The sequence below is a fragment of the Pan troglodytes genome, chromosome 1, assembly GCF_028858775.2.
Source record: "Pan troglodytes isolate AG18354 chromosome 1, NHGRI_mPanTro3-v2.0_pri, whole genome shotgun sequence".
NCBI classification, from domain to species: Eukaryota; Metazoa; Chordata; class Mammalia; order Primates; family Hominidae; genus Pan; species Pan troglodytes.
In genome coordinates, this window is record NC_072398.2 from 98,165,648 (window position 1) to 98,179,582 (window position 13,935).

The window sequence follows — 13,935 nt, forward strand, 5'->3', positions numbered from 1 at the left end:
TCTGGGAAAAGCAGAGGACTATCCTTCCTTGTCCCGGAAGGACAGTACTCCCAAATGGTAGTGGTGAAGAGAGTGGGCACTGGTGTCAAACCTGGTTTAAATCTCGTGGCTCTGCCACTTACTAGCTTTGTAAACCTCAGTTTCTTCATCTGAAAAGCAGGGATAATAATACCTCATAGGATGTGAGGATCGATTCAGGTAAAGTGCACATAGTAAGACCTCAAATTTTGGCACTTGTTGCTGTTAAGCTGTATTAGGTCAAAACTATTAATTGATTAAGATCCTTCATATCTGTTAATTATCTGTGCATCAAAAAGACTTTATGGGCCGGGCACAGTGGCTCATGTCTGTAATCCCAGAATTCTGGAAGGCCAAGGTGGGCAGATCCTTGAGCTCAGGAGTTGGAGACCAGCCTGGGCAACATAGCGAGATCTTGTTAGCCAGGCATGGTGGTGCACGTCTGTAGTCCCAGCTATTCAGCAGGCTAAGGTGGGAGGATTGCTTGAGCCCAGAAGATGGAGGGTGCAGTGAGTTGTGACTGCGCCACCACACTCCAGCCTGAGTGATGAGAGAGAGACCCTGTCTCGAAAAAAAAGTCTTATGGTCAGGGGCACAGTAGCTCATGCCTGTAATCCCAGCACTTTGGAAGGCTGAGGCAGGAGAATTGCTTGAGCCCAGGAGTTTAAGACCAGCCTGGGCAAGATAGCGAGATCTTGTCTGTGGAAAAAAAACAGAGAAAGAATTTCCAGGGCCAGACATGGTGGCTCATGCCTATAATCCCAGCACTTTGGGAGGCCGAGGCGGGTGGATCACTTGAGGTCAGGAGTTCTAGACCAGCCTGGCCAACATGGTAAAATGCTGTCTCTTCTAAAAAAAAAAAAAAAAAATTAGCCGGGTGTGGTGGTGGGTGCCTGTAATCCCAGCTACTCAAGAGGCTGAGGCAGGAGAATTGCTTGAACCTGGGAGGCAGAGGTTGCAGTGAGCCAAGATCACGCCATTGCACTCCAGCCTCGGCAATAAGAGTGAAACTCTTGTCTTGAAAAAAAAAAAATATTTCCAATCTTAACTATTTGGTCAATAATCACCTAATGAGCAGTAAGACATTTTACCTAATGACCAACCAGTAGTTGCTCAATAAATAATAGGTGGAATCAATGGCTAACAATGTGAATAACCAATGCATGTTATGAATCAATAACCAGGTAAGTCAGTAACAGTTCATGTAAGCAACACTGGCTGGCTTAGCAACCGGGTTTTAGATACCAGGACTTTTCAGATCCGTCAACAAAGACCCTGGCTCATCACCAAACACTTACTGGTTGCATCTCTGTGAACACTGAAGAGAGGCTATTCCAAATATCCTCCAGGCCAATCCTGACCCGTTTCCAAAAAGCCAGGGCTGGGCAGGGGCTGGCGGGTGGCAGGGTGGGACTGCTTCTGAGGTGGATGGTGGGGAAGGGGGTAGTGGTGGTCCTGGTACTGGTGGTGCTCTGAGAGGCACAGTTGGTGTCAGTACAGAGACTTGTGTCCAGGGGGCACTCTTCCCGAAGTCGGTTGCAGGGACATTGTTGATAGGTGCAAGGCTTGTGCTCCGTGCGGAGCTGGCTCAGCGCCCCAACTCGAAGGCGCCCGGAAAGGCCGTGCAGCTTCCCAGACCGGCTCCGGCTCATGGTGCCCGACTTGCAGTGGCAGTGCCACGGGCCCCAGGGCATCAGCACCAGCCGCAGATCCTCAGGAGATGGCATGGCTGTGGGTGAGGGTGACGGCCACCGGCTCGGGGTAGACCCAGGTGTGGACCACTGGCTCAGGGTGGCCTCCGAGCCTGGCAGGTCCTCAGTAGACCTCCCGGGGGAGCGCGGCAGGCTTGAAGTCAGCCTGATTTCAGGCTCCTGACTATTGGCTATAAACCTCGTGCTGGAACTCCCCGCTGTATTGGGAGTCGCACTGGGAAGCTCTCTGCTGGTGCTATCCTTTCCGGCATTAATCACAACCCCCTCTTCTGAAGACCCATCCTCCTCGTTAATGGCGGACGACCGGCTAAAGCCGGTGGACACCGTGGCGGCCAAGAGCTCGGCAGCCGCTGGTCCAGCCAGGCGGTCGGCGTCGGCCATGGCATCATTCTCGTCCTCTAGGATTATCCTTGTCTTCCGGGGAAGACCAGTCCGGGCGGTGCTCCGGTAGCTGCGGGTCATGGGGCCCCCAAAGCGTAAACTGACCCGCTGCATTTCGGTCGGAGTCTGGGTCAGGCCTTGGGCCCCCGCCGCCCGGGGACCCAGATTCAGCAGCAGGACCCACAGCAGCGCGCCGGCGGCGGGGACCATGGGGCTGGGCTCTTGGGGTTGGGAGGGTGGCCAGTGAGGCAAGCCCTGCCTCCTACCTTCGCTCCCTCCCTTCCGCTGTAGACCCACCGGGTCGTTTGAACCGAGGCCCGCGGGGAAGGGGGTGGGGTTCGACGCGCAGGCGCGCTCGCGCGGGCCGCGCGGGGTGCTCCTAAGGAACCTCTGCGGCAAGAACTCTGCCAGAACCGAAGGTTTGGGATGCAAGGGGTGGTGAAAGAGTCGTTCACTTCTTTGGAGCAGAGCTTAAATGTCTCATCGCAGTTTATTAGCCTCTACAGTTCTAAATTTACTAAAGAGGGCAAAAATACAGGTTTTGAAAGCACTCCTTCCCAGGCTCACAGGCAGCAGACATGACTTAGAAGGAAAAAGGGCATACAGCGGTTCTTCAAGATTTAATGAGCTGACTCTCCTGGCTCCCAGCAGGCAGGCTGGCTGTCAGGTAAGCCTCTTCCATCCAAGGTGGAAGGATCACAGTCCCTCCAGTTAGACAGGAGGAAAATTAGGACCCAAAAAGATGAAGTTATTTGCCCAAGGTTCTACAGCTAAAGTAGGATTAAAACCCAGAGCTCTGGCCGGGCGCGGTGGCTCACACCTGTAATCTCGGCACTTTGGGAGGCCGAGGCGGGCAGATCACGAGGTCAAGAGATCGAGACCATCCTGGCCAACATGGTGAAACCCCGTCTCTACTAAAAATACAAAACAATTAGCTGGGCGTGGTGGCGTGCGCCGGTAGTCTCAGCTACTCTCTGAGGCTGAGGCAGAAGAATGGCTTGAACCGGGAAGCGGAGGTTGCAGTGAGCCGAGATCGCACCACTGCACTCCAGCCTGGCGACAGAGCGAGACTCCGTCTCAAAAAACAAAAAAACCCAGAGCTCTGCATATCCCATACAAAATGACCCTACATTCAGCCTTCCGTCCCAGCAACTGGAATGAAAGTCACCCAGCAGATCAGTTTCCCAGCCTCAAAGCCCTGCTGAAAGTAGGGTCATGCAAAGGACAAAATCCCACTGAGAAGTGAAGATCCGGTGGTACTGAGGTTGGGGATAAGATGATTTACAAAACAGTTCAGATGTTTCAGGGATTCGGGTGTAGGCAGATCACTAACTGGTTCTAAGGCCCTTTATCCAGTCCTGTGCTAGGTCCCTCCTGAGCCATGGAGATCCCGGTCCAGCCTAGGAGAGGGAGAGGGGGAGGAGAGAAGTGGTTCAGGGGGTAGGACTTGGGTTTTATTTTCTGGTTTGGGGAGAGAAGCCAGGTGAATTGGAAGAGCTAGATGATTGGGTTGAGTCATCATTTAGCACTTTTGCTCCCTAACACCCTCTCCCCCACTGGATATCATCTGTTCACTGCCAACACATCTCTTCCTAATTTCTAGGGCCAGTCTGAATCTCCTCTGCACTGTGATTATTCCTTTATTCCTTATTGCCTCTGCACTTATATGTATAGGTTTTTTTTTTTTTTTTTTTCATTTATTCTTGTTGGATGCGGTAGTGTCCTTCATTTCTTCTCTGGGTGTGTGCAGTTTCCCCATATACATTAAAGCACCCGAAAACAGGGCCCTCTAGCTTTTCGTTCTTTTGTATGTCCCCCAAGGCATTAAAAAAGTAGAGATTGGCTTTACACATCCCACCCCAAAGCTTTATTCTTAAGTGTGAAACTCACTGTCTGACAGCTTCAGGGATGTGGACTTGATCCAGGGATATGAGTTGGGCCAGCTCCCCCAGGCTGTCCAGAAAACGGATTTTTCGTGTGAATTTGGAACTGAAAAGAGAGAATAAATCAACTGTGTTTTGTATTGGGAGAAGGGTTCCCAAAAATCCTTGCAAAGAAAAATGTAGAAGTAGAGTGGTTAAGGCTAGAAAGAATCAAGGTGGAGAAAGATCCTAATCTTGATTTTGAAAATGGGGGGAAGGAGAAAGGAGTCCTTGTTCCTAGAACTAGTACCTGATGAAGGGCCGAAGCAGTGCCAGAAATGCTTTCACATACCATGTAGCATGGACAACCACCAGGGCTCGCAGGTTTTTCCGTAGCCTGAAAAACAACATGAGATCATCCTATTTCTTCTTCCACCTTTATGTGTGAAGATCAAGTGGAACTGTTTTCTGTACTGTAACTTCCTTCATTCACTTCTCTAGTTTCTAGATTTATCTGGTACTTGGGTCTAATCCCCATTCCGTCAGCTGTAATCTCAGCTCCACCCATCTTATTTAGCCCTCCATGATCCTCATTTTAAAAAAAACTCTCAAGATTTTTTTTTTTTTTTTTTTTTTGAGACGGAGTCTCACTCTGTCGCCTGGGCTGGAGTGTAGTGGCACTATCTCAGCTCCCTGTAAGCTCTGCTTCCCGGGTTCACGCCATTCTCCTGCCTCAGCCTCCTGAGTAGCTGGGACTACAGGCGCCCGCCACCGTGCCCGGCTAATTTTTTGTATTTTTAGTAGAGACGGGGTTTCACCATGGTCTCGATCTCCTGACCTCGTGATCTGCCCGCCTCGGCCTTCCAAAGTGCTGGGATTACAGACGTGAGCCACCGCGCCCGACCACCTGGTCTTTTTCTGCTCCATTTCCATCTTGTGCTCCACCCTCGCGTAAGTTCCTTTTGCATGCTTCTACATCGCTCCATGACCAAGATTACTTATAAAACTCTAGGTGGAAGAAGACCAGCAAGGACGAAAAAAGGAAAGGGGGCAAGAAGAGAAATGTGAGCAAATGGAGATGGGGGAACCAAAAGGGGGAAAAAAAAAAACCTGAGAAGGAAAAGAAGACACAGGGCCAGGCACAGTGGCTCACACCTGTAATCCCAGCACTTTGGGAGGCCAAGGCAGGCAGATCACCTGAGCTCAGGAGTTCAAGACTGGCCTGAGAAACATGGCAAAACCCTGTCTCTAACAACAACAACAAAAATACAAAAATTAGCTAGGCATGGTGGTGGCGCATGCCTGTACTCCCAGCTACTTGGAAGGCTGAGGTGGGAGGATGGCTTGAGCCAGGGAGGGAGAGGTTGCAGCGAGCCAAGATCGTACCACTGCACTGCAGCCTGGTGACAGAGAAGACACATAGGTCAGTGATGAAGGCAGAGAAGAAGATAATGGAGGTGTGGAAAGGGAAATAAATGGCAAGACTGAGAGAAGAGTGCTTTCTGTGTGCCAGGCAATATGCCACACTAATTTACTCGATTTTCACAAATACCCAGTGGCAAAAGTATAACTATTGCCATTTTACAGATAAAGAAGCTGAAGTGGCTGAGTGCAGTGGCTCATGCCTATAATCTCAGCATTTTGGGAGGTGGAGGCAAGCAGATCACTTGAGCTCAGGAGTTTGAGACCAGCCTGGGCAAAATGGTGAAACTCCATCTCTACAAAAAATACAAAAGTTAGCTGGGCATGGTGGCCCATGCCTGTAGTCCCAGCTACTTGGGAGGCTGAGGTGGGAGGATCGCTTGAGCCTGGCAGGCAGAGGTGGCAGTGAGCCGAGATCGTGCCACTGCACTCCAGTCTGGATGACACAGCCAGATCCTGTCTCAAAAAAAAAAAAAAAAACAAAAAACCAAAAAAACTGAAGCTGAAGCCCAGAGAGGTTAAGTGACTTGTCCAAAGCCATACAGCTAGTAAACGGTAATGTGGTAACAGCAGGATTTGAAGCTAGATTTCCTTGACTCCAAGAGAAGACAGAAGACAAAAGAGCTGGGAAAGGAACGTAAAAGGACAAAGAAAATAGGAAAAGGACTAAATGGAAGAAGAAATAATAGAAAGATGGGGAAAAAAAGATGAGATAGAGAGTTGTAGCCCTCTCATCCCAGGTCTCACCGCCGATCCAGGGTACGGTAACACTGACGTATCCAGCTTAGAGGTGGAACTTGGGCCCTGCTTGTGCCTCCACTCAAATGAACAAGCAGGTAATTTTCAGCTACTAGCAGCTCCAGAGTTCCCACCATATACCTGGGGGGATGAAATTGCAGGGAAGGTATGTGTTGGGGGCTTCAGAGAGTGAGAGGAACATTACTGTAGACTCTCCCATCAGCTACTGATATTTGAAGGAGTTCTTTTTTACTTTTCCCTCCCTAACACTGCCCTGTAGCCCTTCAGGCCTTCCACCTCACCTAAACAAGTGTTCCATGACATAGGTGTAGTTGGGGATGCTGCTTCTGGGTAGATAACAGGAAGCAAAAAGGATGACAGCATTGAGGCCATCACCATGGTAACCTGGAGAGTGTAAGGGGAAAATTCATTCGGTCAACAAATATGTATTGACAGATAGTATATCTGTTTAAGTTGAGGGACTCTGAGGGTCTCTGAAAGTTCCAGGATAGATTTTGGATCCAATGACTGAGTCTCCAGCTTAGGCATTTTATTAAGAAGCCATAGCTCTTAACATCTGCATTATGCTAGCCATTACCTCCATGAGACAGGACTTTCTTATAGGGCTCAATGACAGTCATGTCTACGCGCTGCTCCCGTGGTCCCATTCGGAACACCCTCCAGTGATGTCCATCTTCTCCAGTCACATCCCACATACAACCTCGGCCCAGCCTTTCAGCTGTCTCACTGGTGCCCAGACCCTCTGCCCGGGGTAGTTCATCTAAAAGAGAGGGATGGGGAAGGATCAACAAGGCAGATTTCCTACCTTCAGTTTTTTGTAACTTCCTCAGATTCCTAGTTTGTTACTCTAATCTGTCATTACTCAATTTTTTCCTTGATTCTTTTTTTTTTTTTTTTTTCCTTTTTTTTGAGACAGAGTCTCACTCTGTCACCCAGGCTGGAGTGCAGTGGTGGGATCTCAGCTCACTGCAACCTCCACTTCCCGGGCTCAAGCGATTCTCTAGCTTCAGGCTCCCATGTAGCTGGAACTACAGGCATGCACCACCATGCCCAGCTAATTTTTGTATTTTTTGTAGAAACAGGGTTTTGCCATGTTGCCTAGGCTGGTCTTGAACTCCTGAGTTCAAAGCAATCAGTCCACCTTGGCCTCCCAAAATGCTGGGATTAGAGGCATGAGCTACCACACCTAGCCTCTAACCCAGGCTTCTGTTTTGACTCTAGCCATATCCCTAAATGCCTAGAGTGTACATCTTCACTTCGTGTCTGCTTGTCATCAACAAATCACCAGATTCAAAAGGGAACTCAAGGTTGTGCTCAGTGGCTCGTGCCTGTAATCCCAGCACTTTGGGAGGCCAAGGCAGGAAGATTGCTTGAAGCCAGGAGTTTGAGACCAGCCTGGGCAACAAAGTGAGACCTCATCTTTACAAAAAATTTAAAAAATAATAAAATTACAAATTACAAAACAATAACAACAACAACAAAAAAATGGAACTCAAAATCATTCTTTTCTGCTTTGGGAGGCCAAGGTGGGAAGATCACTCACGCCCAGGAGTTCAAGGCTGCAGTGAACTATGATCATACCACTGCACTCTAGCCTGGGTGACAGAGTGAGACTTTGTCTCTAAAAAAATAATAATAATACAGCCTGGGCAACAAGAGTGAGACTCTGTCTCAAAAATAATAATAATAATAATAATAAATAAATTATTATTCTTATTCTCCCTCATATTTCCTATTTCCTTTTTTTTTTCTGAGATGGAGTCTTGCTCTGTTGCCCAGGCTGGAGTGCAGTGGTGCAATCTTGGCTCACTGCAACTTCCGCCTCCCAGGTTCAAGTGATTCTCCTGCCTCAGCCTCCCGAGTAGCTGGTACTACAGGTGCACGCCCCCATGCCTGGCAAATTTTTTGTATTTTTAGTAGAGACGAGGTTTTGCCATGTTGGCCAGGCTTGTCTCAAACTCCTGACCTCAGGTGATCTACCTGCCTTGGCATCCCAAAGTGCTAGGATTACAGGCATGAGCCACCGTGCCCAGCCATATTTCCTGTATTGATGAATGACTGAATCCATCTAGCTGCCTGAATGAGAAAATTATATTATTATTATTGTTGTTGTTGTTGTTTTCTTTTAGAGACAGGGACTGACTCTGCTATCCAAGCTGGAGTACAGTGGCTCGACCTTTGCTCACTGCAGCTTTGACCTCCTGGGCTCAAGTGATACTCCCACCCCAGCTTCCCAAGTAGCTAGGGCTATGGGTACACATCAGCATGCCTGGCTAGTGAGAAAACTGCATGTCATGTGAAACTCTTTCTTCTCTATCAGCCCTGAAATGAACTGGACTCCAGATTGTCATCCATCTATCTCTATGATATTCTTTCATCATCCTTTCCACTACTGCTATCCTGGTTTGGGTTCTTAGTATTTCTCACCTGGCCTTGGTACTAGCCTCCTTACTGCTTTCCCTGCCTCTAGTCTGTTTTTTTCCAATAGACCCTCTATACCACTGCTAGAGCAAGCTTTCCTTTCTTCTCTACCTTTTTTTTTGAGACAGGGCCTCACTCTGTCTTCCAGGCTGGAGTGGAGTGGCATGATCTTGGCTCACTACAACCTCTACTTCCCAGGCTCAGGTGATCCTCCCACCTCAGCCTCCCGAGTAGCTGGGACTACAGGTCTGTGCCACAAAGCCCGGCCAATTTAAAAAAAATTTTTTTTGTAGAAATAGGGTTTCACTTTGTTGCCCAGGCTGGTCCCAACTCCTGGGCTCAGATGATCTGCCCTCCTCAGCCTCCCAAAGTGTTGGGATTACAGGAATGAGCCACTGCACCCAGCCTCTTTAGCTTTTTATTCAAATGATAATATATTATACCCACCATTCTGCATGATCTTTCCATAGCAATAGAAAGAGCTGCTTCTTTTTTTTTTTTTTTTTTTTTGAGATGGAGTTTTGCTCTTGTCGCCCAGGCTGGAGTGCAGTGACGCAATCTCGGCTCACCGCAACCTCCACCTCACTGGTTCAAGCGATTCTCCTGCCTCAGCCTCCCAAGTAGCTGGGATTACAGGTGTGTGCCACGATACCCAGCTAATTTTGTATTTTTAGTAGAGATGGGCTTTCTCCATGTTGCTCAGGCTGGTCTTGAACTCCTGACCTCAGGTGATCCACCTGCCTCAGCCTCCCAAAGTGCTGGGATTACAGGCGTGAGCCACCGCTCCCAGCCTAAGAACTGCTTCATTTTAAAAAATAGTTGCATAGCCGAGTACAGTGGCTCATGCCTGTAATCCCAACACTTTGGGAGACTGAGGCAGGAGGATTGCTTGAGGCCAGGAGTTCAAGACCAGCCTGGGCAACATAGCAAGACCCTGTCTCTACAAAAATATATAAAAATTAGCCAGGTTTGGTGGCGTGGACCTATAGTCCCAGATACTTGGGAGGCTGAGGCAGGAGGATTGCTTGAGCCTAGGAGGTTGAGGCTGCAGTGAGCCAAGATTGTGCCATTGCACTCCAGACTGGGCAACAGAGCAAGACTGTCTCAAAAACAAAATGTTGCCTAGTATTTAGTATTCCATTGGATGGATGCACCATAACAAACGTAATACCTTACTGCTGGATCTTTAGGTTGTTTCCAATCTTTTCAGACTCGTTAAATTTGATCATGTTACTCCTTTGATTAAAACCTTACTGGGCCAGGCATGGTGGCTCACACCTGTAATCCCAGCACACTGGGAGGCCAAGGCAGGCGGATCACTTGAGGCCAGGAGCTCAAGATCAGCCTGGCCAACATGGCGAAACCCCATCTCTACTAAAAATATAAAAATTAGCCACACGTGGTAGCATACGTCTGTAATCTCAGCTACTCAGGAGGCTGAGGAACAAGAACCACTTGAACCCAGGAAGCAGAGGTTGCAGTAAGCCTATATCACACCACTCTACTCTAGCCTGGGCAACAGGGCAAGACTCTGTATCAAAAACAAAAAACAAAAAAACTTATCATGACTCCCTATTGTCTATAAGATAAAACCTAAACTCCTTAGCATGGCAGCAAGGGCCTCCATGATGTGACCTTTTTCTACTTAACCCAGCAGCACTATCTTTTGTCATTCTCTCTTCACCTCCCGGCCCTTCATATTAAAATAGTCATGCTCATACTTTGAATTCCCCAACATGCCATGCTATTGCTTGAGTTGCTTCTGCTTCTTCTCCTTAGAATGCCCTCTCTCCAACTACCTGATAAATGTCAGCTTCAGTTTTCAACACTTAGCTCAGAATCATCTCCTTCATGAAGCCTTTCCTAACATCTCTCAGGCAGAACTGACCTTTTCCTTCTCCCTGTCTACACTGTACCCTACACATATATAGATCATAATCTTTAACTGCAATTATTTTTATATATGTTTATTTCCTACTAAGCAGAGAATTCCCTGTAGGCCCTCTCTTATTCATCTTTATAACCCCAGTCCTATACATGATAGTATGTAACAGGCATTCAATTAAATTTTCCTTAATAAACAATGGGCTCCCCTCCCCCTCTACTGACTACTCTCACATTGGACCTATAAGCCCAAGTTCCATTTGAGGAAACTAATTTTGCTGGCCGTAGCCCTTGGTCCCACCTTATTAGTTCTAACTGCAGTCCCATTAAGTCCATCCTGATCCTTTAGCTCTAGCCTCTACTTCTACCAGCTGAGTCCTCTGGTTTGTTTCCCACCTTCCCATTCAAATTCATGTCCACTGTCCAGCTGCTCCGAGTCTGAAGGTGTCTCCAATTCGTCTATCTCCAGGTCAGAACTGCCATCAGGAGAGGAAGGTGCAGACTGGGTGGGTGAAGCTCCATCATTTCCAGGCCCCTTAGTCAGACTCAGCCGCAACTCTGGGGCAGAAAGACGCTTGCGCATGGGGCGCTGGCCACACAGGGCTAAAGTGCTGGGGGTACCTGCAGCTGGAGAAAGGGGGAAAAAGAGAACCAAGATGGGTGTGTGTGTTGGAGCGCCAAGAGGGCTAGAATTCCTGTATGTGAAAGTGATAATATGGGGTGAATGCTGAAGAAGGACTCACGCAGGGGAGATTTGGGAAAAGGGGGAAATGGAACTGTAAAAGGATAGAGGTGGCATAGCCCTTTACTGGACTAGAATCAAGAACTTGAGGCCTGGTTTCTACTTGACCTACCTGCCTGTGAATCTCCTTTAGGGTCTTCAGGATCTTCAGAAGTGCCAGCCTCCTCAGGAAGCAATCTAGAGGGGAAGAGATTAAAAGGCGGCAGACATATACACCAAAGGCATCAAGCCAGGACTCAATATATAGGTTCTCTCTCCCCACCATGATTTTATCACCTATGCTGCTTTTTTTTTTAATTGTTTTTTTGAGACAGGGTCTTACTCTGTTGCCCAGGCTGGAATGCAGTGGCACAATCACAGCTCACTGCAGCCTCTACCTCCAGGGTTCAAGCGATCCTCCCACCTCAGCCTCCCGAGTAGCTGGGACTACAGGTGTGCACCACCACACTTGGCTAAATTTTGTATTTTTGTAGAGATGGGGTTATGCCATGTTGCCCAGAGTAGTCTTGAACTTCTGAGCTCAAGTGATCCACCTGCCTCGGCCTCCCAAAGTGCTGGGATTACAGGCATCAGCCACCACACCTGGCTAATTTTGTATTTTTAGTGGAGACGGGATTTCACCGTGTTGGTCAGGCTGGTCTCAAACTCCTGACCTCAGGTGATCCACCTGCCTCGGCCTCCCAAAGTGCTGGGATTACAGCCATGAGCCGCCGCGCCATCCCCTCCGTCCATTCGTGACCATCCCTCCCTTCTCCCAGCCACCCTCACACGTCCTCACCTAGGGAATTCTTCATCCTGCCATTCCTCCTTCAGCTCCAACTCCCCATGTCTCAGGGCTGCTCCTAGTTCTGGTGCTTCTGCAATCTCCGTGACCCTAAGACAGCCCCCAAGAAGAAAAGATCAAGGGAACTGAATAGTAGGTAAGAATAATTGAAATGAAGAACAGTAATTGAGATACAGAGCAGAGGATAGGCCTTCAAAAGGACTCAGATCTCTTGCCTCCTATACAGATGTTTCTCTTACCTTCACCACTTGCTAGAAGCAGATTACCTGCTGTTAAGTTTGGGAGCAGATGAGAGATGGAATGTAAAGTTAATCATATTTACCTCTGTAGCAGTTGCTCCACCTACAAAGTTGGGGTGAGAGATGTCCCACATTACAAGTGGCTGGAAGCCAGCTATACCCACCCAGCTATCACTGAGCAAAGTCGGGAAGACAGTACCTAGTCAGGCCTGCCTTTCCTCCACCGAGCTGGGGAGTGGCTAAGGGAAAACATGGCATAGGTGGAGGGGTGGAGGAAGAAGGTAAGGAGAAAGATTTGCCGGAACGAGAACCTGGACCTAAACTCGGTTCTGGTTCAGCTTTCCTGATGGCCATTCTGGAGGGTGAGGGTTAGAAAATAAAAGAACACAGGAAGATTTATCAGGTACAACATATTACAGAAACTTCCTTGATTTTTAAACCAGGGAATTATCCTGGAATCCTGTTCCCCAGTTCCATACCATACTGACATTTCCTACCTAAAACCACCCTCATCTCTTCTCTGCAAATTCTCTTACAGTCTTGTCTCCTTGAGGAACCCGAGATTTGACCCGGTAAGAGCTGGGTGGTGGGGAAGTCTCTCCGGACTGTTTATTCACTGTTACCAATCAAGTGAGCCAAGATCTTACTTACCCAACATCTGTCTTTTTTCCTGCCTCTTGTATAGTTCCCATCTTCACAAGTCTTCCTGCCTCCTTCTTTAAACACCTAGGAGTTGTTGGGGAGCTGGTTGTCCCAGCCCCCAACACTTCCTTACCTCTTTTCTGTCTCAGCTGTTGTAGCTCTTGCCTCCAAGGAGGGAGGTGTGGAAGGGAGGTAACCTCATCTTCAAAACAGGTTTTGCCACTCCTCTCCCCAGAAGCAGGTTTGCCCAAAAGAAAAACCCTGCCTCCTGTGAGGGGGCGGGTTTTGGGGAGGAGAGTGCATTTTCTAGTGGGGTCCAGTCTTGGTTGAGTCTAGGAAGGCAATTTGTTCTCCTTTCCAGACTCCATATATCCCTCTCAAAGTTGCTCTTTACACAAACAAGCAAAAAAACCAGTAGAAACCGTTGTGTTTCTGGCCGGGCGTGGTGGCTCACGCCTGTAATCCCAACACTTTGGGAGGCCAAGGCAGGCGGATCACCTGAGGTCGGGAGTTTGAGACCAGCCTGACCAATGTGGAGAAACCCCATCTCTACTAAAAATACAAAAAAAAAAAAAAAAAAAAAAAAAAAAAAAAAAAAAAAAATTATCTGGGCATGGTGACACATGCCTATAATCCCAGCTACTTGGGAGGCTGAGGCAGGAGAATCGCTTGAACCTGGGAGGCAGAGGTTGCAGTGAGCTGAGATTGTGCCATTGCACTCCAGCCAGGGCAAAAAGAGCAAAACTCCATCTCAAAAAAAAAAAAAAAAGAAAAAGAAACCATTGTGTGTGTTTCTAGGACTGTTATCTTGGATCTACTTTTCAAGCATAAGGAAAACTGGCGAAACGGAAGTATGTTATAAGGAGGTTTCTGGGAGAATAAACAAGTTGAACGGGAGGCTGAGGATGAGGGGAGACAGAAGCCTGTTGCTCCTTATTCCCAAAAAGAGTCAACAGAAAGAAGACATTAAGTATAGTACGAAGAAGGGGGATGAATTTTGAGGAGACTGAAACAACTATCACAGAGAAAGGCCTGAATACACTTGTAAAAAAAGACAGTAAGACCCCCA

The 13,935-nt window shown here is 48.1% G+C and overlaps 2 protein-coding genes across 3 annotated transcripts in view; both read right to left on the minus strand.

Moving 5' to 3' along the window:
- C1H1orf56 (chromosome 1 C1orf56 homolog) overlaps window positions 1-2,453 on the minus strand; it is a 3,720-nt gene extending 1,267 nt beyond the window's left edge. Inside the window, exon 1 of one of the 2 annotated variants that reach the window (XM_054670864.2) lies at window positions 1,317-2,436. In XM_054670864.2, coding sequence (XP_054526839.1) covers window positions 1,317-2,321 — 1,005 coding nt within the window. In that variant the 5' untranslated portion in view covers window positions 2,322-2,436. Of the gene's footprint in view, window positions 1-1,316 lie in introns of both variants that reach the window. The other variant, XM_016926805.4, reaches the window with a different exon arrangement.
- Window positions 2,449-12,327, minus strand: BNIPL (BCL2 interacting protein like). The gene is made up of 9 exons (XM_001170701.8): window positions 11,980-12,327; window positions 11,314-11,378; window positions 10,856-11,086; window positions 6,732-6,914; window positions 6,436-6,538; window positions 6,143-6,274; window positions 4,284-4,370; window positions 4,002-4,100; window positions 2,449-3,511 (listed from the first exon to the last, which is right to left on the minus strand). Exons 3-9 carry the CDS (start codon window positions 11,040-11,042, stop codon window positions 3,475-3,477), a joined length of 828 nt encoding a protein of 275 aa, XP_001170701.2. The 5' UTR covers window positions 11,043-11,086; window positions 11,314-11,378; window positions 11,980-12,327; the 3' UTR covers window positions 2,449-3,474.
- Window positions 12,328-13,935: the final 1,608 nt, after the last annotated feature.